Here is a 27145-nt window from a genome sequence, read left to right as displayed (position 1 = left end):
CTTAAGAGGACTGATTTCATACGTGAAAGCACTCAGAACACCTGGTACTGAGTGAATGCTCCCTAAGTGGCAGCTGTCACGAGCATTATTGTTCTTATTATTGATGTCATTGTTATGGTACCCTGTCTCCAAGGCTCCAGCCCCAAGCAGGTCGCCTTGGGTGGCAGTTGAAGATCTGAGAACCGGAGGCGGAGGTCCAATCCTTCCAGCGGAACAGAAAATAATGACGTACTTGAGCAGGAGGCTCTGATTGCCAACAGGACTTTAATTCAAGAAGGCCAGCCAGGTGGCAGGCTGTTCAGACTGCCTGCCTCCCTTGCATCTCCTGGGACTTTGTAACCACTTGCCCACTCCTTCCTGTTTTGCCCCAGGGGGATTTTTAATAACAATGAGATCCTGTGTAAGAAGGAATTTGGAGGCCTGTTGAGGAAGAGAGGAGGGGAAAAGATGGGTGGTGGGGAAGGGGGAGACCAAAGCAAAAAAAGAACACTTCCTGTCATCAGTCCAGCAGATAACGCCCTCTCAGATCTTTCTCTCCAGGCCCCAGTTGGGGAAATATCAGCTCCCCCATTTTACAGCCGTGTGGACCTAAAGACAATCCAGCAGTGAGTCGAATCCCTCCAGACTGATGGAGACACCTTCCTGTATTTCTCCTCTGAGAAAATCCCCAGGGACATTCCTTCCCATCCACCACCCCACTCCGTGCCCCACCCCCACCCTGCAAGTCCAGAAGGATGCAGGTCCTGAGCCACTGCCCCACTTGTGAGGCCCTGTTTGGTTTCACTTTTTGCTAAATTAATTAATTGTTTGGCTGTACTTGGTCTTCGTTGCTGCACAGGCTTGTCTCTAGCTGTGCTGAGTGGAGGGGGCTACTCTCTGGCTGTGGTGAACTGGCTTCTCCCTGCAGTGGCTTCTCTTGTTGCGGGCCACGGACGCAAGGATGTGCAGGCTTCAGTAGGTATGTGCTCGGGCTTAGTTGCCCCGCCGCATGTGGGATCTTCCCAGACCAGGGATCGAACTCCTGTGCCCTGCATTGGCAGGCGGATTCTTAACCACTGGACCACCGGGGAAGTCTTTGTGAGGCCTTGTTTAAGGGACTAGGCTGGACTCACCAGGTGAATGGGAGCAATGGGCATATGAGCCCACAATTTCATCCTAACAAATTCAATGTTAAGATGAAAGAAGCAGATGGGTTGTGAGCGGGTTGAGGAGGTTGGACACTCAAGTCAGGCTTTTTGGAGGAAGGGAGGCACGCATGCGTGCCAAGTCACTTCAGTTGTGTCCGACTCGTTGCGACCCTGTGGACCGTAGCCCACCAGGCTCCTCTGTCCCTGAGGATTCTCCAGGCAAGAATACTGGAGTGGGTTGACATTCCCTACTCCAGGGGATCTTCCTGACCCAGGAATTGAACCTGAGTCTCTTATATCACCTGTATTGGCAGGCGGGGTTCTTTACCACTAGCCCCACCTGGGAAGCCCAGGAGGAAGGGATAATGAAGAATAATGTAGTCGCTCCCACAGAAGTAGGATGGACTTCCTCATCCAAGCGTTGGTTCAGATGTCATGACTCATGATGCCGCACATGCACCAAAGGGTCATTTCCACCTCTGAGGGGTGACCACAGTTGGCACTGTGAGTGGGAGCCTAGCTAGGGCCACCACCTTGTCAACTGAAAAAAAACGCACAACCTCAAAGCTGAGAAATATGTTTTATTTTACAAACATACTGAGGACTTAACCCCGGAAGACAGCCTCTCAGAGAGCTCCAGGGGACTTTCCAAGAGATAAGGGAGGAGCCAGGATACACAGCAGTTTTTGCAACAAAAACCAGGTAGTTGGAGCATCAAGAAATTACTGTTAAATAAAGAAAAACAAACAGCTCCAGTTAGTGAATTTCGTGCTTTTCTATAAATGTTGCTGTTTAGTCGCTAAGTTGTGTCCGACTCTTTGTAACCCCATAGACTGCAGCATGCCAGGCTTCTCCCTTCACTGTCCTCTGGAGTTTGCTCATACTCATGTCTATAGAGTCGGTGATGCCATCCAACCATCTCATCCTCTGTCATCCCCTTCTCCTCCTGCCCTCAATCTTTCCCAGCATCAGGGTCTTTTCTAATGAGTCAGTTCTTCGCATCAGATGGCCAAAGTATTGGAGCTTCAGCTTCAGCATCAGTCTTTGCAATGATTATTCAGGGTTGATTTCCTTTCAGATTGACTGGTTTGATCGCCTTGCTGTCCAAGGGACTCTCAAGAGTCTTCTCCAACACCACAGTTCAAAAGCATCAATTCTTCACCACTCAGCCTCCTTCCCCTACCACTTGGAAAATTCCAAAAAATTTTAAAACCTCCATGACCAGAATCCAAAAGGAAAATCAAATGCATACCAGGGACCCACAGGAGGGGTGTGAGCTGGACCAGAGAAGCCTCTAGATGTAGAAGGATCCCTCCAGGGCTTTCTGAGTGGTGGACTAGGTGGGGAGGGGCAGTCAGAGGCTGAGAATCCAGGTAAATGACTTGGGTGAGGGTCTAGGAGGAGGGAACAAGGCCAGTTGGGGCCAAGTTAGGGCTTGAGAGAATCGGAGACAAGAGGAACAGTGTGAGGAGGGGTAAGAAGGAGGACAGTGTCTGGATTCAGCCTAGTTAACCGGTAGGTGGCGGGGCCTCCTTGAGATAACCCAGGGGTAAGACGCAGAGCTCCTGAGGGACACAGAGGGAGATGGGCTGTGGGCATGCCCAAGGGCAACGGCTGCAGAGGGCCGGAGCTCGGGAGCCAGGTTTCAAAGATGTAGAGAAGGAAGTGTTCGAAGCCATCTTTGGGGAGGATAATGGCGCCACAATCTTCCCTTTCTCTCCCTGCCGAAAAGACAGAAAAGAAAAACACGGACAGAGTTCGGAGGGAATAGAAATTTGGCTTTAATCCTCAGCTGTTGGATGGGAGAACAAGTAGGCTTGTGCCTCAAAAACTGCGCCCTCCCACCCCTACCTTCCATGAGGAATCTGGGGGATTCTGTAAGAGGAGGGCTCGCAGTCAGGGGTAGTGATGGGGAACAAAGGTGGAAAGATCTTGTCTTCCTCTTGCCTTGTTTCAAAAACAGTCATGGGCTGGCATCAGGCAGCCCAGTAATCGGGTGGTGATTGGGTCTGACAGTCCTGTAGCCCACTGTCTTCTGTGCATTGTTTTCTGTAATGCAAAACAGAAAAACTACAAGGGCTGGTCTGCGAAGAGAGTGAGAGAAAAGAAGCTGGGTTCCAGAGAGAAGAACCTGGGCAGGGCACTGGGTGGATGGTGGAGCCACCCACAAAGATGGAAAGTGTAGGGTCTGAGAACAGATCGGTGAGGAGAGATGGCGAGGTAGGTTTAGCTTGTCCAGTGGGCTGTCGGATGCTCAGGAATAAAGCTGGGGAGAGACCTGAGAACCAGCTGCCCCAGGTGATGGGTGAAACTGTCAGCTGTACACACTCAGGTGCAGAGGGCACGGCTTAGGACAGAGCCCTGGGAACACCCTTGTTTGTACCGACACTGATGGAGGAAAAAGGTCCTATTCATGAGGGAGGCTGGGAAGGAGAGTCAGGAGTAGGAGGGAAACCAGAAATGCATGGTGTCCCGGAAGGAAGCCGGGAGAGGAGGCGCTGGCCGTGTTTTGAATCCTGCCCGAAGCTTGAGTAAGACGGGGACAGACAGGTGACCGTTGGATTGCTCAACATGGAAATCTCTGGAGACCCAAGAAAGACTGTGGCTGTGGGGTGCAAACAGTGAGTAGATCTCCATGGAAAAGTTTTGCAAGGAAGGATGGTAGAAAAACAGGGCAATACCTGGGAGGGGGTGTGGCGCTATGGGTTCTGATTAAACTCTGTGACCCCAGCATCACCCAGCAGAGGATCAGGTAGGTACACAGGGCAACCACAGAATGTCTGTTGAGTGAACCAATGAGACAGAAATAGAATGAGAGAGAGGTGTAAGGATAAACTGAAGACTGCAGAAAGATTCTGTCATCTGTCAGCTTTGAAAGTCCCTTCTTTATAAAAAGGAATAAATGGATAGGGGCAATCTTACTTGTGTCTGCATTTAGCATACATGATATCCCATCCATCATTACTGAAAATTTTTTTCTTGATTTTTGGCTGTGCTCGGTCTTTGTTGTTGCTGTGTGTGGGCTTTCTCTAGTTGCAGCGAGCCGGGTTATACTCTCTAGTTGCAGAGCTCAGGCTTCTCATTGCGGAGGCTTCTCTTGCTGCTGCAGAGCTTGGGCTATTGGGCTCGCAGGCTTCAGTAGTCAGGCACACGGACTTAGTTGCCCCGAGATATGTGGAATCTTCCCGGGCAAGGGATCGAACCCATGTCCCCGGGATTGGCAGACGGATTCTTAACTACCGGACCACTAGGAAAGTGCCCCCAAACATCTTTTATGTTTGTTTACATTTTTTTCTTGAAGTGTTGCCGGGATCCAGCCCCAGCAGGATCCGGGATACCCTCAGGATGACGGCATAGGCGATAAGGAAAGTAAAAAGGGAAGAGAAAGAGGCTTGATCTTCCTTGGTTTACACAGAAAGCCAATAAAGCTCCTGTGTTCCAAGGAGTCATCCTGAAAGAAGAACAGAGAGAGAAAAGGAGAGAAAAGAAAAAAAGAATGACACGGGGAGACCAAGCTTCAGTGAGCGAGGCCCATAACTTTATTTTCAAAAGGGACTTTTATACCTTGACTTGTACATAGAGGGAAATGAAAGATGCAAAGTCATACAGCGTCAGCCCAAACATTACATCTGTTTTGTCTTTATCGAAACCAGGACTTTTTCTGCATACCTTTCCCATAAACAATATTGTGTACAATATCTTCTGGCCTTGGAGGCCTGTGGACATTTTATGACCCTTTTTTGATAAAGCCTGATCAGCCAGAAAACTTGTTTTCCCTTAAAGTGTTTCTTCTTTATTTTTCCCAGCCTCAGAAAGTACTAAACAGAGTTACATTCTCACAGAGCAAAGGTGCAGTGGGTCACAGCAAAGAAAGAACCAATTAGCTCAAAGGTCTGATGTGGTTAATTCCAAGGCTGCTACTTGTTTTTTTAAACATTCCAACTGTGTCAACTACTGCACTCCCAGGTGCACAATGGATACGGGATATGGGCACTTGGCAGCAAGCATTGGCACAGCAATGAAGCCCTTTACCAGTACTATCTATTCTAATAATTTTTCATCCCTTAAAGGACGCTATGCTCATTAGGACTTTTGGAATGTTTTGGCTTCCCATGCCTTTCAAGGTTGGGGAGTTGTGAACAATCATGTGTGTTAATTGCAAGAGTATGGATAAACCTGTCAGGCAAGCTAGAAAGCCAACAGAGGGGTTAAAATAGAAATATTCCTTTCATGCCCAGGAGACTTATTAACTAAAGCCCTAAGTTGACTTTTTCCAGAGAAAGGTGGTCAGGGATAGCCCCCTGTTAATGTCAGAAGAGTTGGTGAAAGGCACAAAATAGTAAGACAGATTCTGGTTTTGGGGTGGATGCTCGAGCAGATCCAGGGGGTCCCTTGAGGCCTGATCCGCCTTTGCCTGTCAGGTTCTCTCCGCATGACCTTTGTCATGGGTGGGATCTCCCATGGTGGCTCCCGGCAAAGTGTAGTTTACACTGTTATGTTAGTTTGAAGTATACAGCAAAGTGATTCATATATGTATATGTGTGTATATATATATTCATATATACTTTTTCAGATTCTTATCCATTGTAGGTTATTACAAGATATTGAATATAGTTCCCTGTGCTATATTGTAGTCCTTGTTTGTTTGGGTTTTTTTTTTCCTATTTTATATATAGTGGTGTGTTTATGTTAATCCCAAACTCCTAATTTATTTTCTCCCCTCCCATTCATCTTTTGTTGCCTTGTTTGATGACCCCAAGGGGAAGTGGTGGGTAAACATTTAGCTTCCTCCCAGACCCATTTTTCTGATGGACAAATAGAAGACAAGACAAGAGTGTCCCATGGTCCCCAGTGAGTCACGAGAGGAGCTGAGGTTTCAACCCAGTCTGTACATTTCCAAAAGCTCACCCTCTTTCTTTGAAACCCACAGCAACATCCACACGTATATTCCTTCAGTTAGTCATTCTTTCGTTCATTCGCATACTTGGGAAATGATTAACAATACAAGTTCTGGAGCCAGTCTGCCTGGGCTCTGACTCCAGCTTTGCCTCTTCTCAGCTGCGTGACTGTGAGCAAGCGGCTTCATTCAGTCGTCTCCCAGTTTCCTCACCTATGGTGGTCTCCGTGCTCAGGGACGTCACCCCTGAGTTCTCCCTAAAAATGGGCTTCATAGTGAGCTTATGATGATGCCCAAGAGGAAAGTGTGAGGCACGGGGACTTGAGAGCTCTGGGGGGCTCCCTGGGAGAGGGGACAAAGGCTCTCGGCACTTTTCTTGAAAGCAGGAGGTCTGTCCTCTTTGAGCCTCCAGCTACAGAAAGGAACTGGCTTTATGTGGAAGCCACAAGCTGCAAGTCTGTGTGTCAAAGAGAACCACCAAGCACTCCCCATCCCCACTCCCCGCAGCCCCAGGCGACCACTGAACCACTTTCCGTCTCCATCAGTTTGCCTTTTCTGGGCATTTCATATAAACGAGATCGTATGGTTTGTGGTCCTTTGTGACCGACTTCTTTCACTCTCCACAGTGTTATCAAGGTTCGCCTACGTATAATGCTGGTTTAGTCTCTATGTTGTGTCTGACTCTTTGCAACCCCATGGACTGTACCCCGCCAGCCTCCTCTGTCCATGGGATTTTCCAGGCAAGAATACTGGAGTGGGTTGCCATTTCCTTCTCCAGGGTATCTTCCCCACTGAGGGATCTAACCTGGGTCTCCTGCATTGCAGACGGATTCTTTACCAACTGAGCCACCACGGAAGCCCTTCTCCATGTATGGCACACATCGGTACTTGTTCCTTTCATATTAATAGTTGAATATATAGTGGGCTTCCCAAGTGGTGCTAACCAGCTTGCCAATGCAGGAGACGTAAGAGACGCAGGTTCGATCCCTTGGTGGGGAAGATCCCCTGGAGGGAGACAGGGAAACCCACTCCAGTATTCTTTTTTTTTTTTTTTATTTTTAAACCTTACAATATTGTATTGGTTTTGCCAAATATCAAAATGAATCTGCCACAGGTATACATGTGTTCCCCATCCTGAACTCTCCTCCCTCCTCCCTCCCCATACCATCCCTCTGGGTCGTCCCAGTGCACCAGCCCCAAGCATCCAGTATCGTGCATTGAACCTGGACTGGCGACTTGTTCCATATATGATATTATACGTATTTCAATGCCATTATCCCAAATCATCCCACCCTCTCCCTCTCCCACAGAGTCCAAAAGACTATTCTATACATCAGTGTCTCTTTTGCTGTCTCATATACAGGGTTATTGTTACCATCTTTCTAAATTCCATATATATGCGTTAGTATACTGTATTGGTGTTTTTCTTTCTGGCTTACTTCACTCTGTATAATAGGCTCCAGTTTCATCCACCTCATTAGAACTGATTCAAATGTATTCTTTTTAATGGCTGAGTAATACTCCATTGTGTATATGTACCACAGCTTTCTTATCCATTCATCTGTTGATGGACATCTAGGTTGCTTCCATGTCTTGGCTATTATAAAAAGTGCTGCGATGAACATTGGGGTACACGTGTCTCTTTCAATTCTGGTTTCCTCAGTGTGTATGCCCAGCAGTGGGATTGCTTCCAGTATCCTTGCCTAGAGAATTCCATGGACAGAGGAGCCTGGTGGGCTACAGTCCATGGGGTCGCTAAGAGTCAGACATAATTGAAGTGACTTAACACCCATGAACCCCATAGTAGGGACAGACATTTTATTTGTCCATTCATCAGTGGATAGGCATCAGCTTAACAGGTAGAGGGTGTTCTTTGAGGGTGATGAAAACATTCTGGAATTAGATGGTGGTGATGGTTGCAAAACATTCTGAGTACAGGAAAATTCACTGCATGGTAGACTTTAAACTGGTTCAAAGGCTGGATTTTTTTAAAATATTTATTTATTTGGCTATGTTGGGTCTTAGTTCCAGCACACAGGATCTTTCATAGTGGGCTTAGTTTCTCTGAAGATTGTGGAATCTTAGTTCTCTGACCAGGGATCGAACCCATGTCTCCTGCATTGGGGACTGGACCACCAAAGAAGTCCCCAAAAGCTAGATTTTATGTCGTGTGAATTTTAATAAAAAAAAAAAAGATGATGGCAGAAAGAGAATGAGAGAGAAGGACTCTGCCCTAAATCTCTTTCACCCTCCCTGTTTCCTATTCCATTTCTTTCTCAGTGGAAGTCCCCATGCAAAACAATTTTCATGGAATTAGATAAATTGACCTGATATCATAAGACCTGTGCTCTGAAAGGCAGGAAAAGAATTGTTTGCGCATTTTAAGACTTCCATTAGAACCAGGCTTCCTTGGATCCTGGTTTGGAAATTCCTCTGTCTCACCTATTTTGAAACCTCTTCCCTTTCCACCTCTTCTTTCTCGGGCTCTCTCTGCCTTCGGTTTCCCTGACTCTAATTTCCACCCTTCCCTGCACCTCTCAGAGGAAGAGTCCCAGGGATCCGCCGCCCCAGCCCTCCCTGAGGCTTGTCATTGGAGTCAGGATTAGAACTCGGCTCCCAGATGGCCGTGAGTCACTGGCTGTTGACCGGTCTGGAGAGGAGGGGAGAAGGAGAGGGGCTGGGTCTTCCCTCCAGAGTCATCCGGGCCCCCTCCCCCCTCCATTTAACTGTAAATCTCAGTCAAGTGTCATTAGCCTAGAAGAGTTTCCCCGGGATTAGAGGGCACCCCACCCCATGACTTCCTTGTCCCCTTCCCTCAACCCGGAAAAACAGCATGGGCTGGGACAAAGAGAGTTAAAAGCTGTGTCAGCTGCTGGTCTGGGACAGACAGACAGAAGGAGGGGGACAGGTGGACAGCATGACAGGTGGACCGCGGGAGCGTGGACTGGCAGGGTAGCTGGCAGATGAAAGGACAAGCTGGTGGGTGGGCAGAGATAGCAGAGAAAGAGAGACCGACAGGCTGATTGCGACAGACACCTGGAGGAATCGGCAAGCAGAGAGACCGGGTGAGGAGGAGGCAGGCAGACACCGGTGCTGGAGGCGGGGGTGACCCTTGGGGGGATGGGCACAGAGAAGGATGGGTGTGTGGACCGTCCCCTCCTCGTGGAGTTGCTGGTGAAAGGGATGGGAACTGGAGGGTCCACTTGCCATCTCTGAGATGCTGCATCTTGTCCCCCCCAGAACCTGGAAGTGGTCCACCATGAGGGCCAGCATCTTTTTGCTCCTGTGTTTCGTTGGTGAGTTCCCCAGAGGGAAGGTGGGTGCCTCCCTCATGCGAATGCCGAGCACTGAGGAGGGGAGGGCGGCTGGCAGATCGACGCCTCCATTCATTTCCATCTCCCGGGGTCATGTGCCTCTCTTCCTGCATCCACCAGCCCATCTCCCCTCTGTCTCTCCCTGTCACCATGTCTCTGTCCTTTCTCTCTCTGAATCTCTATTTCTGTCTTGAAGCATCTCTCTCCTCTCTCTTCCTCTCTGTGTCTCTGAGTGTTTCAGTGTGTCTCTCTCGGTATATCATGGGTCTGTGTCTCCCTGTCTTTGACCTACCCCCCAGCCCCCGCCATCTCTGTTTCTTGTTTCTTTCTCTTGCCTTTCTCTTGCCCATTCTGTATCCCTCTTTTTTTTTCAAATTTATGTATTTATTTGGCCACATCAGATCTTGGTTGCAGCACGTGGGATCTTCCGGGATCGTTCATTGAGGCGCGCAGACTTCCTAGTTGTTGCTTGTGTGCACCAGAGCTGCGTGCCCCTCTTTCTATCTGATCCACAGTCTCTAAGCCTCTGACTCCCGTCTCTCTGCCCTGTGTCCCTGCCTCAGGGTTCAGCCACGAGGCCAAAGAGAAGATCACTAATGGCACAGAGTGCATCCCTCACTCTCAGCCTTGGCAGGTGGGGCTGTTTGAGGGCACCCGTCTGCGCTGTGGGGGGGTCCTCATTGACCGCAGGTGGGTTCTCACGGCTGCTCACTGCAGCGGCAGGTAAGCCCCCACCTGGGAGCCTCCCTACTCAGGGTGGTCAAGGGAGCATGATGGGGAGGGGTGGGGCTCACAGGAGTAAGGAGATGGTCCTGCAACAAGAGAGCCTGAGGTTAGACTGGAAGGAGGACTTCCTCACAATGGGCCTGGGGTGGACCTGGGTGGGGAGCTGTGGGGTGGAGGGCAGGGGCCTTGCAACCTGCCCACCCAGGCCCTACGTTCTCTCATGGCTCATTTCCTTCCCACATGGTGTGTGTCACCAGTCCAGCATCCCCTGGCCCAGTCTGAGCCGTGGGCGCATGTCTGACCCAAACTCTCTGTGCACTGTCAAAGGCTATATCTGGTACCTCTCTGGGCCTCAGTGGTCCCATCTGTAAAATGAGGGCATTGGGCTTCATAAGTCTGATGCTCTAAGATACGGATGGAGAGGCAGAGAGATGTGGGGACAGGGAGGGACACCAGCAAGACAAACAGAATCTATTCATCATTTCCCCCTTCATTTAGTTGACAATAGTGATGACCCAGGCTTTCTGCTGGGTGGTAGGAATGGGGCAGTGAACAGGACTAACAGATGTCCCTGCCTCCGTGGGCATCACCAGCTAAGAGAATCAGAATCAGAAAGTGACACAGTGGCTTGGAGAGGACAAATAGGACGAACGCTAGAAAAGGAGAGATGGCAATGGAAATAGAGACCAAGAGATGGGAAGAGACAGAGAGAGTGAGAGCAAGGGAATGAAGGAGCAAGAGAAAGCCATCAAGGTGCCGAGTAGTAGAGAGGAGCAGGGGGTCTGGGAGCCCCAGGATAGCCCACCCACCACCCGCCATGCCCCCCTAGCAGGTACTGGGTGCGCCTGGGAGAACACAGCCTGAGCAAACTGGACTGGACGGAACAGATCCGACGCAGTGGCCTCTCGGTGACCCACCCCAGCTACCGAGGCAACCTGGGGAACCATGACAATGACCTCCGGCTTCTTCGACTGGGCACCCCTGTCCGGCTGACCACCAGCGTCCAGCCCCTGCCCCTGCCCACGACTTGTGCAACAGCTGGCACCGAGTGCCACATCTCAGGCTGGGGCACCACCAACCACCCATGGAGTAAGGGGGTCCCGGGGTCAGGGGTCAGAGGGACAGAGCTGGGGGTATAGGGTGAGAGGTCAAGGGTCTTGCCTTCTCAGAGGAAGGATGGGTAAATGGTCCCCCATCAGGATCATGCCCTGGGATCTGAGAATATGGTACATCAAGGGCCTTGGGAGTCAAAGTGTTTCAGTGGTTGAATATGGAGTCGGAAGTCATGGGTCAGGGATGAGGTTAGAGGCAGAGAGATGTCAAGGGTCATCAGACTAGAGAAAAAGGCATAGATAATAGAATCTTGAGGTCATGGGTCATGGACTCCGGTGTTGGTCACTGTGGAGTTGAGGTCATAGGACCCAGATATCGACCGCAATCTGAGGATGGAAACTGGGGTTCCATCAAGCGTCACCGGTCTGGGACTGGAAGCCATAGGGTTTGGTCTGTGGAGCCAAAGGTTAGAGGTCATGGAGTCTGGGGTCAAGTAAACTAGGATCAGAGGCCACTTTGGAGTAGGAACCAGTGGTTTAGAGGATGCAGAGCTGAGGTCAGAGGTTAAGGTGAAGACAAGGAAGACAGAGGCAGAGAGAAGACGTGAGGCCAAGGTGGGCTCAAAGGGTTATTTTAAAAGATTGAAGGTCAAAAGTCACAGTAGCTGGGATTGAAGAAGGTCAGGTCCAGAGTCACTGTATCTGAGTCACAGGCTAAAGGTCGGGGGGACTGGGCCAATGAATTGAAAACAAGAGCCACTATGTAATCAAATCATCTGAAATTTAAAGGCCCAAGGATTGTCTTGGAGGTCACAGGGAGGGGGGTGGAGGATAAACTTGTATCGGGCTTCCATGAGGCCTCTTTGGGGGTGGGGGGGTGGCGGGATGAGGGAAGCACTGGGGGATCCTCCAGCATCCATCTTCCATCTCCAGGCCCATTCCCAGACCGACTCCAGTGCCTCAGCCTCTCCATCGTCTCCAATGCCACCTGCCGGGCAGTGTTCCCAGGGAGAATCACTGACAACATGGTGTGTGCGGGCGGCAAAGCTGGAGAGGATGCCTGCCAGGTGAGTGACTTGCAGGCAACACCCAGGACAGGAGGGAGGGGAGGGAGAACGGGGTGGGGTGGCGGCGGGGGGAGAGGGCAAGTCAGGGGAGCCGGGGAGACAGATGAGGTCAGAAAGAAGGAGAGGCACAGAAGGCGCCAGGGAGAGAGCCCAGGGAGTGGAGGGCAGAGAGGGAGCGCAGGTACAGAGCAGGAGAGATTTGGGGTGGGGCACAAAGGGAGGGAGAGCAAAAGGTAGCGGACATTCGGAGCTCAGGCAGGTGACCGCGTGTCTCTCCAGTCCTGAGTCTTCCCCATACCATCCATCTTCCTGTTGGTGCTGGCCCAGGTGAGAACCATTCCTGGATGGAGCAGGAGAGAGGGGCCGGAGGGCTCTCTCATCTCAATCCGGCTAGCTTGTCTTGTTGGTCCTCCAGCTAGAAGACTGCCCCTCCCTATTGGCCAGGGCCTCAGCCGGAGTCCTGGAGAGGACTCTTGAGATGTCCAGTCTTCTTTCTCTACCATTGGTCACTGGTACCGCTGTCCTCTTCCCTCATTGGTCAGGGCCCTAGCCATGTTCCTTGAGCCGGCATGGAGTCCCGCCCTCCCCCACTGGGATTGGTCATTGGTGCCTGCACTCTCTTCCCTCATTGGTCAGGGCTCAGCCATTGTCTTTGAGAGAACCCTCTACCCTGGCATAGAGGCCTGCCCTCCTTCCCTGGGATTGGCTCCTAGGGACAACGTGTTCTTCACTAGTCACTGTTGTCTTCTGGAAACGTGGCTGTGCTTGTTTTCTCTGATGACAAGGCATGGAGCCACCGTTCTCAAGGCCCAAGACATGGGTGAGGGGGCAGGAGGCAAACTGGAACAGGGTTTCCCCATGTTCATACCATGCTCCTACACCTCTTGTCTTCCAGGGTGATTCCGGGGGTCCCCTGGTGTGTGGCGGGGTCCTTCAGGGTCTGGTGTCCTGGGGATCCGTGGGGCCTTGCGGACAAGAAGGCATCCCAGGGGTCTACACCAATGTTTGCAAATACGTGGACTGGATCCAGACGGTCATGAGGAGCAACTGACCTGCTGTCTGCATCGTCATACCTCAGCTTGGGGGCCACTCTGAGCGCCAACACCATCTCCATCGTCACCTCTAGCTCCCACTCTTCTTGAGCAGGGGATCTTCTTGGCAGAATTCCCAACTCCAGCCAGCCCTCCTAAGACCCACGGTTGAAGTGGAAGGAAGTGTGTGACTGTCTGGAATAAATAAACCTGGAGGAGGGGCTGTGTCTATTTGAATCCCTCTGCTGGTTGAGATTAGAGGGAGGGCTCATCAGTTACCCTCCCCATAGGTGCTGAAATAAATATGAGAGAGGTTAAGGGTTTTCCCTCAGGAGCCTCAGGTGAATGCACTAGAGAAAATTACATTAGAAATTAAGGCCATTTTTCTCAATCTGCCACAACAGGAACTTACAAGTTTAGAGCTTATAAACTTTTCAAAGGGCCATCAAGGACCTGACATGGGGCGGTGTGTTTGTGTGTGTGTGTTGGTGGGGCGGTGAGGGGACAAGGTTGTCAGCTCCAAAATACCAAATGAAAGCTGCAAGATCAAAATTCACTAGCATTTAATTAAATGTCTATAAAACATAACATTCTTCCCACAAGCCAACTGCAACTTGGCTCAGCCGGAGTTGAGCATGTGTTATATTTAATGTGGGGTGCAGGTCTATTTTGATGTCTATGATGATAGACAGGGGGTTTAGCCCTAGAAAGCAAGAGGACCCAGCCTTGGTCTTAAAATAGTTCTGCCCACCTCTTAGGGTCAGTCTTCATAACCTCTCCAGAAGTTAGAAAGAGAATTTCTTCTCCCCAGTGAATGGAGGGGACACTTGAAATGGGAGAGGGAGAGGGGCGATCAGGACAGCCATGGCAACATTTTGCTGGATGCCTGCTGTACCCGGCTCTCCTTGAGTCTTCATCCCAACCCCCTGAGGCAGAGCTGTCACCCCCACCTCACAGATGAAGAAACTGAGCCTCAGCCGGGTGGAGTCCTTCATCCCACGTCACTGTGGTAGGAAGGGGCAGTGCCCAGATTTGGGGCCAAGGCTGGCTGCTGTCAGAACCCAAGCCTATCCCCTAGTCTTGCTTCACATCTCATTAGGGGAGAGAGGAGGGCAAGACAGAGAGAGATCTAAGTGATAATAAACAAGCCTGCAGAAGTAGGGATCGGCACTTGAGTTTTGCAGAGGAGGAAGCTGAGCTGGCTCAGATTCCGGAAGTCGTCGGACCTAGGTCACAGAGTGAGTAAGGGCCACAGCTGGCTCCCGAGGACCCTGGGAGAAGGGTGGGCAGGGAAGTGAAGCCCCGGAGGAGCCCTCGGAGTGGCCGGGGTGCCCGCCCAGGGCGGACTTCCCTCTCCTGGGCCTGGAATCCCACAGGCCCCAACCTGCCTCCCCCACCCTCCTGCCTGCCCCTCCACCTGGCAGCAGCCCCACCTGTGTGATGCCTGAGTCCCCCCATTCCACTCCTTGGAACAGTGAAGGAAGGGGCCGGGGGGAGGAGCAAGGACAGGAGACAGACAGACTGGGAGAGGAGGAGGACTGAGAGGGATTTAGACATGGATGTGGGGAGAGACGGAAGGACAGGGATGGAGGGAGGCAGAGACGAGACAGAGGCACAAAGAAAGATGGAAAGAATTACAGGAGACGTGCAGAGACTGGGAGGGAAAAACAGCGTTGGATAAAGAGAGAGAAAGGATCAGAAAGAAAAATGGCACACACACATACACACAGAGAATTATAGAAAAGTGGGAGAGATGAAGGCAGATTCACAGTGACTGGAAAGGAAGCAGATAGACAGATGGGTGCATGCGTGTGAGGGGACACAGATGCACAGAGCAGACAGACCTGGGGACGCGATGGTGGCAGGTGGGCAACACATCCAAGGGCCCGGGCCAGGCTGGGGAGTGCCCCCCGCACCCTGCCCGCCGGGTGCTAAGGCAGGGCTGGGAGGCCAGTCATCCTGGGCCCGCCCTGGGCCACCCCCTGCCTGCTCACCTTCCTGGTGCCTCCCACTCCAAGACCTGCTGCATCAGCCACACTGCTGCCCCCTGAGCCCCAGCCTCAGCGCCCGTGAGTCTGGCGGTGGGGTGGGAGGGCGGAGGGAAGGCGCCCTGTTGAGGGTGCCAGGCCTCTGCCTGGCATCATTCCTCCTGCTCCGTCCTTCTCAGGGTGGAGGGATTGTGTCTGTCTGCCTTGATCTGTGTCTCCAGTAGGCTGCCCCAACCCCAATCTCAGTGTCCTCTGACCCCAGCTTCCATCACCTAGTCCGAGCCTCCACCCCCACCCCCACTGGCCAGTTGACCAGCCCAACTCTGCCCTGTCTAGCTGTTCTCCCAAGGGGCAGGGGTTCAGCAGGGGTGGGGGTCAGAATGCTGTCCCAGGCTGCGCTCCCTCTTACACCCCAGATAGCTCTGGGGTGGGTTCTGAATGGAGCCTGGTTCCCTTTATGCCCCCATATCCAGCTGGCTGGGCCCTAAGTCTCAGGTGGGCAAGAAGGGCCTCTGAGGTCCCATGGCTGACTACACAGGGTCAGCCCATCCCTTGCCCTGGGCAAAGCCCTCCCCTAGCTTCTGGAGGTTCCAACTGGGATTGCATGCATATGTCCTCAGTCTCTCCAGTCGTGTCTGACTCTTTGCGACCCCATGGACTGTAGCCCGTCAGGCTCCTCTGTCCATGGGATTTTTCAGGCAAGAATACTAGAGTGCGTTGCCATTTTCTTCTCTAGGGGATCTTCCCCACCCAGGGATGGAACCCAGTCTCCTGCATTGGCAGGCAGATTCTTTACTGCTGAGCCACTGGGGAAGCCCCCAACTGGGATTGGGCCCCTGCAAAGCCACCCTCCACAGTAGAGATTTATTTTAAAAATGTGGAGGTTGGGGTGCTGTGAGAACCAGGGAATTCCGCAAACCTGGCTGTTTCTCGCTGGGGGAGCAGGCGAGGGGGTGAGAGGGTCGCGGACCAGCCCTCCATCTCCCCAGGAAGTGATTTGACTCCTTGTCCCTCTAATCCCCAGAAGAACCTGGGGCCTGCCCCTCCCCGCTCCAGGCCATGATGACTCTGCAATTAATCATGTTTGCTCTGGTGACAGGTATGGTGGGGGGGGGCAGGGGCCTCCCAAGTCTCTAGGATTCCCAGCCCTCTGTGTGTAGACACTGACGGAGCTGATATTAAAAATACAGAATAACAGGGCATCTGAAAGAGTAGATGAGCCATAATAAGTCCTGGATGCCCCCTGCCACCTAAAGGTGTGTTCCCTTTAGAGCTAGAATAAGGAGAGGGCAAAGAGCGTCCCAGAGGAGGGGCTACTGGTATGGAAGGATTTCATCTAATACCCAGCCTGTCCATACAGTGCGTCCTCCAGGATTATGATCCTCTTCCCCCCATTTCTGGGAGTCCTCTCACGCCTGGGCCCCCTCTTTGGCTTCTCCACCCTCTTCTAGGGCACGTTGGGGGAGAGACCAGAATCATCAAAGGCTACGAGTGCCCCCCTCATTCTCAGCCCTGGCAGGCGGCTCTGTTCCAGAAGACGAGGCTGCTCTGCGGGGCCACGCTCATCGCCCCCAGATGGCTTCTGACAGCAGCCCACTGCCGCAAGCCGTGGGTGCGGGGGCCGGGGCGGGGCCGGGAGGGGAGACGGCTGGAGATGGAGAGACGGGTGGAGAGGGCCTCGGGTGGGGACGGTGCATTTAGGGATCGGTGGGGACGGTGCGTTTTGGGATCGACGGTGGGATGGGCTGAGACTGAAGGTAGGAGGATGAAGGATTTCGGAAGCCGGGATGGCGCTGGGCTCGGGGTCGGATGTTGTGTTGAGGATAAGGTCGTGGTGGGCGATGGGGAAGAGGTTGGAGATGGAGCCGCGCTTCCTCATTCTTTTCGTCTCTCCCCCTCCCCACCACGCCTCTCTCCATCTCCTGTGTCTCCCTCCCCTTCCATCTCTGACCGCGGCGTGTCTCCCACTTCAGCCGATATGTGGTTCACCTGGGAGCGCACAGCCTCGGGCGGCAGGATGGCTGTGAGCAGACGCGAACTGCCACCAAGTCCTTCCCCCACCCAGACTTCAACAACAGCCTCCCCAACAAAGACCACCGCAACGACATCATGCTGGTGAAGATGGTGACCCCGGCCCACCTCACCTGGGCTGTGCGACCCCTCACCGTGTCACCGCGCTGTGTGCCTGCTGGTGCCAACTGCCTCATTTCCGGCTGGGGCACCATGTCCAGCCCCCAGTGTAGGGGCTCCAGAGGGGAATGTGATGGGGAGTGGGGGGGGGGGCACGGTGGTTACGATTGAGGAAGGACAGTGGGAGCCAGAGGAACCTTCAAAGGCGAGAACTTGCAGTAATACAAGAGGCAGTGACCCGGGGGTGTCAATAGTGGTATAAGCCGAAAGGAAGAGTGGAAAAGTAGGGCTGGGGAGGGCAGAGACAAATGTTTGGGGCCTGGATTCAGCAGATCGGATGTACAGTTTCAGATTTACGACCTGCAGAGCTGTAGGTCCTTAGGCAAGTGGCTTCTCTATAAGATGAGAATAATCACACCCACCTTCTAGGTCTAGATAAGAGATAATGTTTATAGAGCAACTGGCATAAAGAATTTTACTTAATGGCATTACTGTTACTGTCGCTACAAGCAGAGAGGTGAGTTGGCTGCAAGCAAGAAGGATGGGAGCTGGGTGCAGAGAAAGGGCCTTGGTTCTCTCCTGGGGTTAGAGGCAGCCCCGCAGAGAGGAGAAGGGGACCAGGGGTTCTCATTCTCTCTGCCCCTTCATGTCGTCTCTACAGTGCACCTGCCCCATACCTTGCGATGCGCCAACGTCACCATCATCAAGCACAGGGAGTGTGAGGACGCCTACCCTGGCAACATCACGGACACCATGGTGTGTGCCAGTGTCCGCAAAGAGGGCAAGGACTCCTGCCAGGTCAGAGGGCAGGGCCTGGGTCTCTAACCACATTTCCATTTCCAACTCCCACCTCAGTTGCATCTTCATCAGCAACCAGAACCTCATTCCCCAACTTTCCCCGGCAACCCCCCAATCCCGCTCCACTCCTGGTTCCCATTTCTCACCTAAACACAATCTCCAGCTCTACTCCCATCCCCACCCCTATTTCCAACCCCAACCATCCACAGATCATTCTTTCTCTAGTTGTGGACTGCAGGCTTAATTGCGTGTGGGATTTTAGTTTCCTGACCAGAGATTGAACCCACGTCCCCTACATTGGAAGGCCGATTCTTATCCACTGGACCACCAGGGAAGCCCCCCCACTCCAGTCAGTTTTCTATCCTATCTTTGTTCTCACCCATAACTCTAACCTCATCCTCAATCCCACAGCCAATCTCATCTGCAATCTCCACCTCTCTTCCAACACCATCCCCACCTCCTCTAGAAGACCATGAACCTTTTCCCCTCTCGCCTCCTCTCTAACTGTTTCTCTTTTCTCCATCTCCAGGGTGACTCTGGGGGCCCTCTGGTCTGTAACGGGTCTCTTCAAGGCATCATCTCCTGGGGCCAGGATCCATGTGCTGTCTCCAAAAAGCCTGGTGTTTACACAAAGGTCTGCAAATATGTGGACTGGATCCAGAAGACCATGGAGAACAATTAGCCAGGACCTGCTGATCACAGCCCAATCCCCTAATCCCTACTTGGGGCTGTGGTTTCCTGTTCATTCTGTTAATAAGGAAGCCTGAGCCAGACCCCCTTCATGTACTTTGGTGGGGGGGGGCCTTCTTGACCACAAAAGATGCTGTTAACTTAGTAATCAATGTGAGGTTTGGATTAGGAGACCTGGGTTCTGCTTCATTCTAACTTGTGACTCTGGGAGTGAAAATAGCTAGCTGTCTGGTTCACTATTGTACCTCCAGCTGCAAACCCAATTCCTGGCACACACTAAGGTTTCAATAAATATTTACTAAATGAATGAATCTTTTGAATGCTCACTGTGTGACCCTGGTCTCAGGGCTTTTAAATATGTTGACCGACATAATCTTCACAAAACCATACGAGGTTGGTGCTGTTACTATTACACCCATTTTGCAGATGAGGAAAACTAAGGCACAGAGATAGGAAGTTGCCTATTCACGGTCACACAGCCAGCAAGGAAGAGGAGCAAGGGATCATTTCTTAACAATACTGCCTTGATTAAGACTCCTTTCCTTATCTGTAAAATCGTGCGTGCAGAAGTATGCACACTACATCTGTCAGCCTGCACACAGCTGAGACCCAATAAAAGGAAGGGATCAATGTTTTCTTTCTAACCTTCATAATAGGTAGTTCATCAAGACCTGTGCAGGTCAATACAATAGCCACTAGCCACATATGGCTATTTAAAATTAAATTTAAATGGCCTAAAATCAGAAATGTAATCCTTGAGTCATACTCGTCGCATGTCAAAACCTCTGCAGCCACATGTGGCTGGTGGCTACCACCTTGGATAGCAAATACGGAGCTTCTCCATCACGGCCGAAAGTTCAATTGGATGGCACAAGAGCTGGACAAAACCTCTGGAATTAACCCACTTCTTGCTGGAGAAGATGCATCACAAAGAGTCCAGAACTACATCTCTCCTCACATTCTGCTCAGCTGGCAGGGGAGGTAGCTGGCAGGAGGAGTAAGAGCCCAGAGCTGGAACTGGGGCCTCTGGGTGCAGCAACCTAGACCTTGCTGTGTGACCTCCTGTGAGTCACTGCCCTCTCTGAGCCTCCCATTCCTCACCCAAAATGAGGGAGTTGGCTGAAGTGCCGTGAGATGCCCCTTGCAGCTTTCGGCCTCCTGTGACTCACTGGCCGGTGTGTCGCCTGGAGACACAGGTGGCAGGAAGGACAGGAAGTGACCGCACAGGATGCGGAACCTCCCCCTACACACAGGGGCCGGGACACACGAGGACACTGCTCTGGCTGTGGACGGATGCACACCCAAGCACAGAGCATCCCTCTGTGTCTGCACCTGCCTCTCTGTGTTTTCTTTTCCTTGTGTTTGTGTCTCTTGCTCCCACTCTTTTTCCTTCAATCTGTCTTATCTCTCTTTCCAGGTCAGCGGTCTGGCTTTTCCCATTACGTCACTATAAGTATGCATTTCCCTGTTTATTTATTTCCCCCTCTCTCTGCTTACAATCATCTGTCTCCAACACTATGCCGGTGACCCCTGGGAAACTCCTGGGGATGTGGCCCCCGTCTCTCCTCACCTAAGAAGGCTTCTGGGAACACCAGACCTGGGGAAACCCCACGAAATCCAAGTTTAGAAAGGGTGTTTCAGGCACTGGGAGAAGCCTGTATTCCCGGGCCCCTCCCAGAGCAGGAATCTGGAGCCCAGCCTCACCCACGGCATAATTAGAGAGAGGGAAAGGGAGTGGGTACCTCCCTGGGGGGAGGGTGGGGAAACAGGCTCTTCGGGGTTAAAAGGGGAGGCCTGCCCAGGGGTCCCTTGGCAGAGAAGTCCAGCGGCCCACACGGCAGGGCTGAGGCACGTCTTCCCCTCTCCCCTCGACGGCTCCCAGGTGAGCGGCACGCTCCTCACCTTGGTGGGGGTGGGTCGCCAGAGCCCAGGTGGGCACCTTCGGATGGCGGGTAGGAGACTTGTTGGAGACTCATCTTCTTTATCCTCTTTATCCTCTGAGCCTCGAAGCTCCAGCCCATTTATATGAAGGAGAGCAGGAACCCGAAGCGCCGAGAGGCTGGCACCCGGGCCAGCCCGGGCCGGGAGGGCGCTGCCCTCAGGCGTGGGAAGGGGAGTGCGGGAGGATGCCAGAGGGGCGTCATTAGGGTAATTGCTTCCATCACTGGCGGTTCAGGCCAGAATCGCCAGGCTACCCACCCCTGCGCTGGCCGGCCTCAGGTTAAACGGGTCCCAGCGGTTGGGGTGGCCCAGGATGCGCGGACGGGCAGGCAAGGTGGGGGTCTCGGACCCGGCAAGTGTTTTGAACTGCCCCCGTCGCTGCTTCTCCCCAGCATAGGTCCTTGCCATGACACCCCGACATCTCCACCTCTCCGCCGCCTCCGGCGCTCAGGGCGGCCTGGGGAAGCTGCTGCTGCTGCCGTTACTAGTGGCGCAATTCTGGGGTGAGGCGGGGAACGGGGCTTGGAGGGGGCCGCCGGGGAATGGGGCGGGCGGCGGGCGGGGGAAGGGGAGGCGATGGGAGAGTGGGCTGTTACCACCAAGCCTGCCGCGCACTTCTCCTCCCCTTGGGACCCCTAGCACTCACCCACCGGTTCGGAAAGGCCCGGCCCCAAGTCAGGCCCGCCTCTCTTCTAACTCCGCCCTAGCTATCCCAACCCTCTTCACTCCGCTAGGATCAGTACCACCCCCCACCCCCACCCCACCCCACTCCCACCCCACCCCCCGCCACACACGCTCTTAGTCCTCGCCTTTCCCTTCCCCGCCCCTTCTTACTCCGCCCTATTTTAATCCCAAGTCTTTTCTTTGTTTTAAATATGTATTTATTTATTTGGCTGCGCCGGGTCTTAGTTGCAGCACACAGCTGCAACTTTCAGTTGGGGTATCTTTTTAGTTTCGACGTGCGGGATCTTTAGTCGCTGCCGGCGAACTCTTAGTTGAAGCCTGTGGAATCTAGTTCCCTCCAGAGACTGAACTCCTACGCCCTCTGCATTGGGAGTGTGGAGTCTCAGCCACCAGACCAACAGGGGGCGGTCCCTATCCCAGGTCTTGCCTTGAAGTATTTTGCCCTCACCCCTTCTGCTAGCGGGTAGCGTTACTCCCAACCCTAACTTTCACCCACCCTGCGCAGCGTTCTATCCCCGCCCCTTGCCACGCCTCTATTAGCCACGCCCCCACACCCCCGCCTCCTCCCCCGTATTCCTGACCTTCCAGTACTCGGTTCAGTCCTCACTCCTCCAGGATCAGCCTCAGGTCTCCTTGCAAGTGAAAGTGAAAGTGTCAGTCGCTCAGTCATGCACTATAACCGGCCAGGCTCCTCTGTCCACGGGATTTCTCAGGCATGAATCCTGGACTGGGTTGCCATTGCTTCCTCCAGGGTATTTTCCCGACCCAGAGATCGAACGCGAGTCTCCTGCCTTGCAGGCAGATTCTTTTCTGTCTGAGCCACCAGGGGAAACCCCTTAGGTCTCCTTTCCCCTCTCAAGCCGTTCTCCGCCCACTTCCATTCGGTTGCTTCGGGACCCCCAATTCCCACTTACACCGTCGGGTTCAGGCTGTGCCCACCACCCACCAAAAAGCCCCGTCCTATGGCCTCACTCGGATCCCAAACCCAGTGCTTGCCATACTGTCCTGCCTGCTCTGACCCCCACCTGCTTTCTTTCTCCAGTCTCGGAGGCTCTGCTGCTCCCCGCAAACGACACAAGCTCCAACTTCGTGGCCTCCGGCGCCCCGTGTGCTCACGGCTCGCAGCCCTGGCAGGTGTCCCTCTTCAATGGCCTTTCGTTCCACTGCGCCGGCGTCCTGGTGGACAGGAGTTGGGTGCTCACCGCTGCACACTGCGGGAACAATAAGTAGGGGGAGCTCCTCTGGGGCGCTACGGGGGGCCTGGGGAGACGGGCCTCGGGGACCGGGCAGGAGGACGGGAGCACGTGAGGGTATGGACCTGCCAGCTCCGCCTGGGGGCAGTCCTCGAGGGCTTCCTGTACGAGGAGAGGTGGGGTTGTGCTGTGGCCACGAGGGGGCAGTGTGGTCTTTCTCAGCGTTTCTAGGCCCATCCAGTCACTGCCTAGCCAAATCTCTTAGGGTTCCATTTGTCTTGTTTTTGTTGTTCATTCGCTAAGTCATGTCAGACTCTTTGTGACCCCATGGACTGCAGCACACCAGGCTTCCCTGTTCTTCACTATCTCCTGGAGTTTGCTCAAACTCATGTCCATTGAGTTGATGGTGCCATCCAACCATCTCATCCTCTGTTGTCCCTTTCTCCTCCTGTCCTCCATCTTTCCCAACATCAGGGTTTTCCATTTAGGTGTAGACTGTTGTGTGCAGCAGGCAGAAGTTGGGGTCTAGTGTGATTAGGACTTTAAAACTAAAAGAAGTTATTCACCTTGTGAGTCCTCACTGAAGGAGGAAGAAAAGAGTAGGTTTACCCCTGGAGGCCCTCTGTGCTCAAATCCTGCAGAACTTAGGGACCCAAACCTGTGCTCATACCTCCCCATCCCCCGCCACCTCAGGTCTCCAGCTCCCTTCTCCCCTACACACTGCTTCCTCAGACCTAGGAGTCCTAGCCCCCTCCACCATCAGACCCAAGAATCTAGGCCTCCAAGCCCCTTCTCCCTCAGACCTTGGAGTCTGCCAGCCCCCTCCCCTGCCAGGACCCGAGTCCACCCCGACCCCAGCGCCTGTACCCTCCTTCCCAGGGACTCAGGGTTCAGTCCCAGTCCCGATGAAGGTTTTGCCTCCTCTATGGCTCTTCCCTCCCCAGGCCCCTGTGGGCTCGAGTCGGGGATGACCACCTGCTGCTGCTGCAGGGCGAACAGCTGCGCCGGACGTCTCGTCCTATCGTCCACCCCCAGTACCAGCAGGGCTCGGGCCCCATCCTGCCGAGGCGCACGGACGAGCATGACCTCATGCTGCTGAAGCTCGGCAGGCCCGTGGTGCCGGGACCTCGAGTGCGGCCCCTGCGCCTGCCCTTCCGCTGCACGCAGCCCGGAGACCAGTGCCAGATCGCCGGCTGGGCCACCACATCCTCCCGGAGAGGCAAGAGCCTGGGGTCCCAGGGTGGGGCCTGGATCTCGGGGAAGGAGTATGAGGGGCTGGGACTCCTGGACGGAGGAGAGGTTGGGAGCCTGGGGCCTGGGAGGGGCACGGTCTGGGTATCGGGACTCCTGGGGCCTGGGGGGTTGAGGGGCCGGGGCCCAGGGTTACCCGATGCTTTCTCCTACCAGTGAAGTACAACAAAGGCCTGAGTTGCTCCAGGGTCACTATCCTGAGCCCTAAGGAGTGTGAAGTCTTCTATCCCGGCGTGATCACCAGCAACATGATGTGTGCAGGACTGGATCAGGGCCAGGACCCCTGCCAGGTACAGACTGGCCAGGGAGGGTCTCTGACTGGTGAGAGCAGGACAGGGAGGCTATGGGAAAACAGACACCCCCTACTCCCAGCCCAATTTCCTCCCCACGTCCAGCACTATCCCCAGCACTGCTATCCCAGCACTACCCCCAACATCAACTCCATGTTCAACTCTACTTCCTTGTGTCCACCTTCTCACGCCCAACCCTGTCTCCACCTCCACTCCCAAGCCCGTCTCCCCATCCTGTATGTGTTGCTCAGTCGTGTCTGACTCTGCGACCCCATGGGCTGTAGCCCTCCAGGCTCCTCTGTCCATGCAATTTCCCAGGCAAGAATATTGGAGCCAGTTGCCATTTTCTTCTCCCAACCCCTTCCTACCCCATCCTAAACCACATCCCCATCCTCAAGCCATTCCTAAATGCCCGCGTGCCAAGTTGCTTCAGTCATGTCCGTCTCTTTGCAACCCTATGGACTGTAGCTCGCCTGGCTCCTCTGTCCATGGGATTCTCATACCAGAGTGGGTTGCCATGCCCTCCTCCAGGGGATCTTCCCAACCCAAGGATCGAACCCACATCTCTTACATCTCCTGCATTGGCAGGGGGGTTCTTTACCACTAGTGCCACCTGGGAAGCCCTCCTAAAGCCCGACCGCATCCTTATCTTTAGAGCCTGCTCCATCCCTCACCTACCGTGAATGACAGTCTCAGCGCCATCCTATCTCCAACTTCATCCCCACCCCATCCCACCTCAACCCAACCCCAACCTCAGCTTTATCCCAATCCAGCTCCAGGCCTACCCGACCCCCCCCTTCCTCATTAGTACCCGAAACCCCCAAGTGGCAGCCTTTCCGTTGGTGTATTTATTTGATCTCTCCTTCCTCCCACTCCCAGAGTGACTCTGGTGGCCCTCTGGTCTGTGATGAGACCCTGCAGGGCATCCTTTCGTGGGGCGTTTACCCCTGCGGCTCCGCCCAGCATCCAGCCGTCTACACTCAGATCTGCAAGTACCGCTCTTGGATAGAGAAGACCATCCGCTCCAACTGACGCAGGAGATGCCCTGTGACTCCTTCTCCACCTGCCCTCTTCCTCCGACTTCCCCTCCTTCCTCCAGCTGGGCTGGGCTCTCCCCCTGCCCCACTCAAATTTCTGCCGCCCATGCACACCTGCTAACATCTCTCCTCTTTCCTCACACCCCTTGCCCACTGCTGCTCTTTGCCCATGCTGAAGCTGAAATGCAGAAAGCGGTGGCCAAGTTTTGTTCATGAGAAATGAAGCTGGTAGTCACTAGTCTCTGAGAGAAGTTATACATCACTCGACCTGGCCTTCTTCACCACTGCCTGCTGTGTGACCTTGGACAAGCCAAGTACCTTTTCTGAGCCTCAGTTTAGCCTGACTTGGAAAGCCGGAACAATGAAGTGCTTACCTCATAAAGCATGTCATGAGGAGACTATAACATGTGCATGTAGATTGTCATGGAAATTGCTACGTCAAGTATTAACATGATGGGTGGTGAACTCTGACTAAATGGCACCAGGTCCTAGTGGGCATGTGTGTGATTTTTGTGACCTGGGGAGAAAAGCGCAGGGGAAGCCTCTAATCCTAACCACCCTTTGCATTCCCAGCCCCATCCATCAGGACTGACGGGAGAATCGCATTTCTTTCTTCCTGTCAAGTTCTGTAGAGCACCTCTTAACCACTTCCTTCTTCCCTCCCACTGTTTCCCATGTTGGGGTCCACCCAACACCTGTTCCTCCTGTCCCAGGAACTGGGCTGTCTCTGAGTCATCTGGTACCTTCCATACCTTGCTAGGGCCACCGAAACTCAAGGGACCTCACCTTACAGGCATCTTAGCCTCTAAGACGAGAGGACCTCTCCCTACCTCAGTTGCTAAGTTTACGCCAAGAAACTCTCTGAAATTTAAGGGAAATGTTTCAGTTTCTTGGTTAGATCCATCCCCATCCAATTCCATCTCTACCACATCTCCATTCTCATTGGCCGATCTGACAACCAGACACTCCAACTCCATCCTCTCCCCTCACCTAAATTGGCTTTGAGCCTTTTGCCCTGAAAATTTGGGACGAAGGGGTTCTTGTCCTCTCCCTGAAACTGTTCTGGTGTAAATATTCCCATGCTAGGGGCTAAATGGGACTTCCCAGGTGGCGCTAGTGGTAAAGGATCAACCTGCCAAAGCAGGAAGATCCCCTGGAGGAGAAGATGGCAACCCTCTCCAATATTTTTGCCTGGGAAATCCCACAGACAGAGGAGCCTGGTGCACTACAGTCCATGGGGCCACAGAGAGTCGGACATAACTGAGCACACAGAACAGAGGCTGTTATACACGGAATCCAAGCAAAGCTAACAGAAGTCTGGGTGTCTCCTCCACTGAGCCTGGACTTTAGAGTGGTAACACAAGTGGAACACATGCACAATAGAAATTTTCTAACCTGCACAGGTTTCTTTGTTTTCTCTTTCCAACATCGATTTATTGAGCACCAGTTGTATGGCAGGCTCACTACTGCGTGCTGGGAACACGGTGGTGACCGAAAGGTCCCTGTCCCCCAACAGAGCCCATGGAAGACTGGGGCACAGCGTTTGAGCAGAGTCTACACAGCTCTCTTCCACTGTTTCCTCACCCCTATTAGCACACCCAGGAAACGCCAATGAAGCATATCAGCTGAGCTTATTATGCAAGAATCAGAGCGAAGTAGGTGGGAACTCAAAAACTCGATTCATTTTTAAAGGCAATTCACCCATTCCTTTAGTCACATCATAAGTGTTTATTGAGCTGTGTGCCATGCCAGGTCCTGGAGATGAATCAGACTAGGCTCTACCCTCAAGGAGCTGCTAGTCTGGTCCAGGAGACAGGCAAGCCTTACATTCTTGTCATTCAGGTCCCTATTCAAAGTCACTTCCTCAAGGAAGCCTTCCAGGATCTCCCTGGCTGAAAGCTTCTCCCCACTGTACTCCTCCGCACTGGT

The 27145-nt window shown here is 53.2% G+C and overlaps 3 protein-coding genes and 1 long non-coding RNA gene across 10 annotated transcripts; 3 read left to right on the top strand and 1 right to left on the bottom strand.

Moving 5' to 3' along the window:
- Nucleotides 1-3649: 3649 nt before the first annotated feature.
- LOC133229615 (kallikrein-12-like) lies at nt 3650-13451 on the top strand. Of its 4 annotated transcripts, none has more exons than XM_061386179.1 (6): nt 3650-3748; nt 9265-9320; nt 9902-10061; nt 10897-11153; nt 12050-12183; nt 13079-13451. In XM_061386179.1, exons 1-6 carry the CDS (start codon nt 3699-3701, stop codon nt 13232-13234), a joined length of 813 nt encoding a protein of 270 aa, XP_061242163.1. In that variant the 5' UTR covers nt 3650-3698; the 3' UTR covers nt 13235-13451. The 4 variants fall into 4 exon arrangements, with proteins under 4 accessions (XP_061242163.1, XP_061242162.1, XP_061242164.1 ...); XM_061386178.1 differs by having other exon boundaries at nt 3656-3748; nt 10894-11153; XM_061386180.1 differs by lacking the exon at nt 3650-3748 and adding an exon at nt 8805-9089 and having other exon boundaries at nt 10894-11153.
- On the bottom strand, nt 13423-22559 carry LOC133229638 (uncharacterized). 2 transcript variants are annotated; one of them, XR_009730586.1, is made up of 4 exons: nt 22471-22559; nt 22027-22077; nt 20723-21806; nt 13423-13507 (listed from the first exon to the last, which is right to left on the bottom strand). It is a non-coding gene; the product is annotated as an uncharacterized LOC133229638 (long non-coding RNA). The 2 variants fall into 2 exon arrangements; XR_009730585.1 differs by lacking the exon at nt 13423-13507 and having other exon boundaries at nt 13761-21806.
- Nucleotides 13917-19127, top strand: KLK11 (kallikrein related peptidase 11). 2 transcript variants are annotated; one of them, XM_061386169.1, is made up of 6 exons: nt 13917-14452; nt 16227-16301; nt 16654-16810; nt 17176-17441; nt 17994-18130; nt 18660-19127. In XM_061386169.1, the coding sequence occupies exons 2-6, from the start codon at nt 16262-16264 to the stop codon at nt 18810-18812; spliced, it is 753 nt and encodes a 250-aa protein (XP_061242153.1). In that variant the 5' UTR covers nt 13917-14452; nt 16227-16261; the 3' UTR covers nt 18813-19127. The 2 variants fall into 2 exon arrangements, with proteins under 2 accessions (XP_061242153.1, XP_061242152.1); XM_061386168.1 differs by lacking the exon at nt 13917-14452 and adding an exon at nt 15040-15283.
- On the top strand, nt 21168-25471 carry KLK10 (kallikrein related peptidase 10). Of its 2 annotated transcripts, none has more exons than XM_061386171.1 (5): nt 21168-21264; nt 22488-22671; nt 23583-23857; nt 24046-24179; nt 25059-25471. In XM_061386171.1, exons 1-5 carry the CDS (start codon nt 21168-21170, stop codon nt 25209-25211), a joined length of 843 nt encoding a protein of 280 aa, XP_061242155.1. In that variant the 3' UTR covers nt 25212-25471. The 2 variants fall into 2 exon arrangements, with proteins under 2 accessions (XP_061242155.1, XP_061242156.1); XM_061386172.1 differs by having other exon boundaries at nt 23583-23865; nt 24054-24179.
- Nucleotides 25472-27145: the final 1674 nt, after the last annotated feature.

Source organism: Bos javanicus, chromosome 18, assembly GCF_032452875.1.
Source record: "Bos javanicus breed banteng chromosome 18, ARS-OSU_banteng_1.0, whole genome shotgun sequence".
NCBI lineage: Eukaryota > Metazoa > Chordata > Mammalia > Artiodactyla > Bovidae > Bos > Bos javanicus.
Note: the sequence above shows the minus strand (reverse complement) of the source record. Positions and strands in the feature narration are given on the sequence as shown.

Coding starts and splice junctions, on each gene's coding strand:
- KLK11 (XM_061386168.1), top strand. CDS start 15,040: ATGCACAGAGCAGACAGACCTGGGGACGCGATGGTGGCAGGTGGGCAA. Junction 16,302..16,653: donor CATGTTTGCTCTGGTGACAG/GTATGGTGGGGG, acceptor ACCCTCTTCTAG/GGCACGTTGGGGGAGAGACC. Junction 17,442..17,993: donor CACCATGTCCAGCCCCCAGT/GTAGGGGCTCCA, acceptor TCGTCTCTACAG/TGCACCTGCCCCATACCTTG.
- KLK10 (XM_061386171.1), top strand. CDS start 21,168: ATGACACCCCGACATCTCCACCTCTCCGCCGCCTCCGGCGCTCAGGGC. Junction 22,672..23,582: donor GCACACTGCGGGAACAATAA/GTAGGGGGAGCT, acceptor TTCCCTCCCCAG/GCCCCTGTGGGCTCGAGTCG. Junction 24,180..25,058: donor AGGGCCAGGACCCCTGCCAG/GTACAGACTGGC, acceptor TCCCACTCCCAG/AGTGACTCTGGTGGCCCTCT.
- LOC133229615 (XM_061386178.1), top strand. CDS start 3,699: ATGGAAATCTCTGGAGACCCAAGAAAGACTGTGGCTGTGGGGTGCAAA. Junction 3,749..9,264: donor GTGGCTGTGGGGTGCAAACA/GTGAGTAGATCT, acceptor TGTCCCCCCCAG/AACCTGGAAGTGGTCCACCA. Junction 11,154..12,049: donor CACCACCAACCACCCATGGA/GTAAGGGGGTCC, acceptor TTCCATCTCCAG/GCCCATTCCCAGACCGACTC.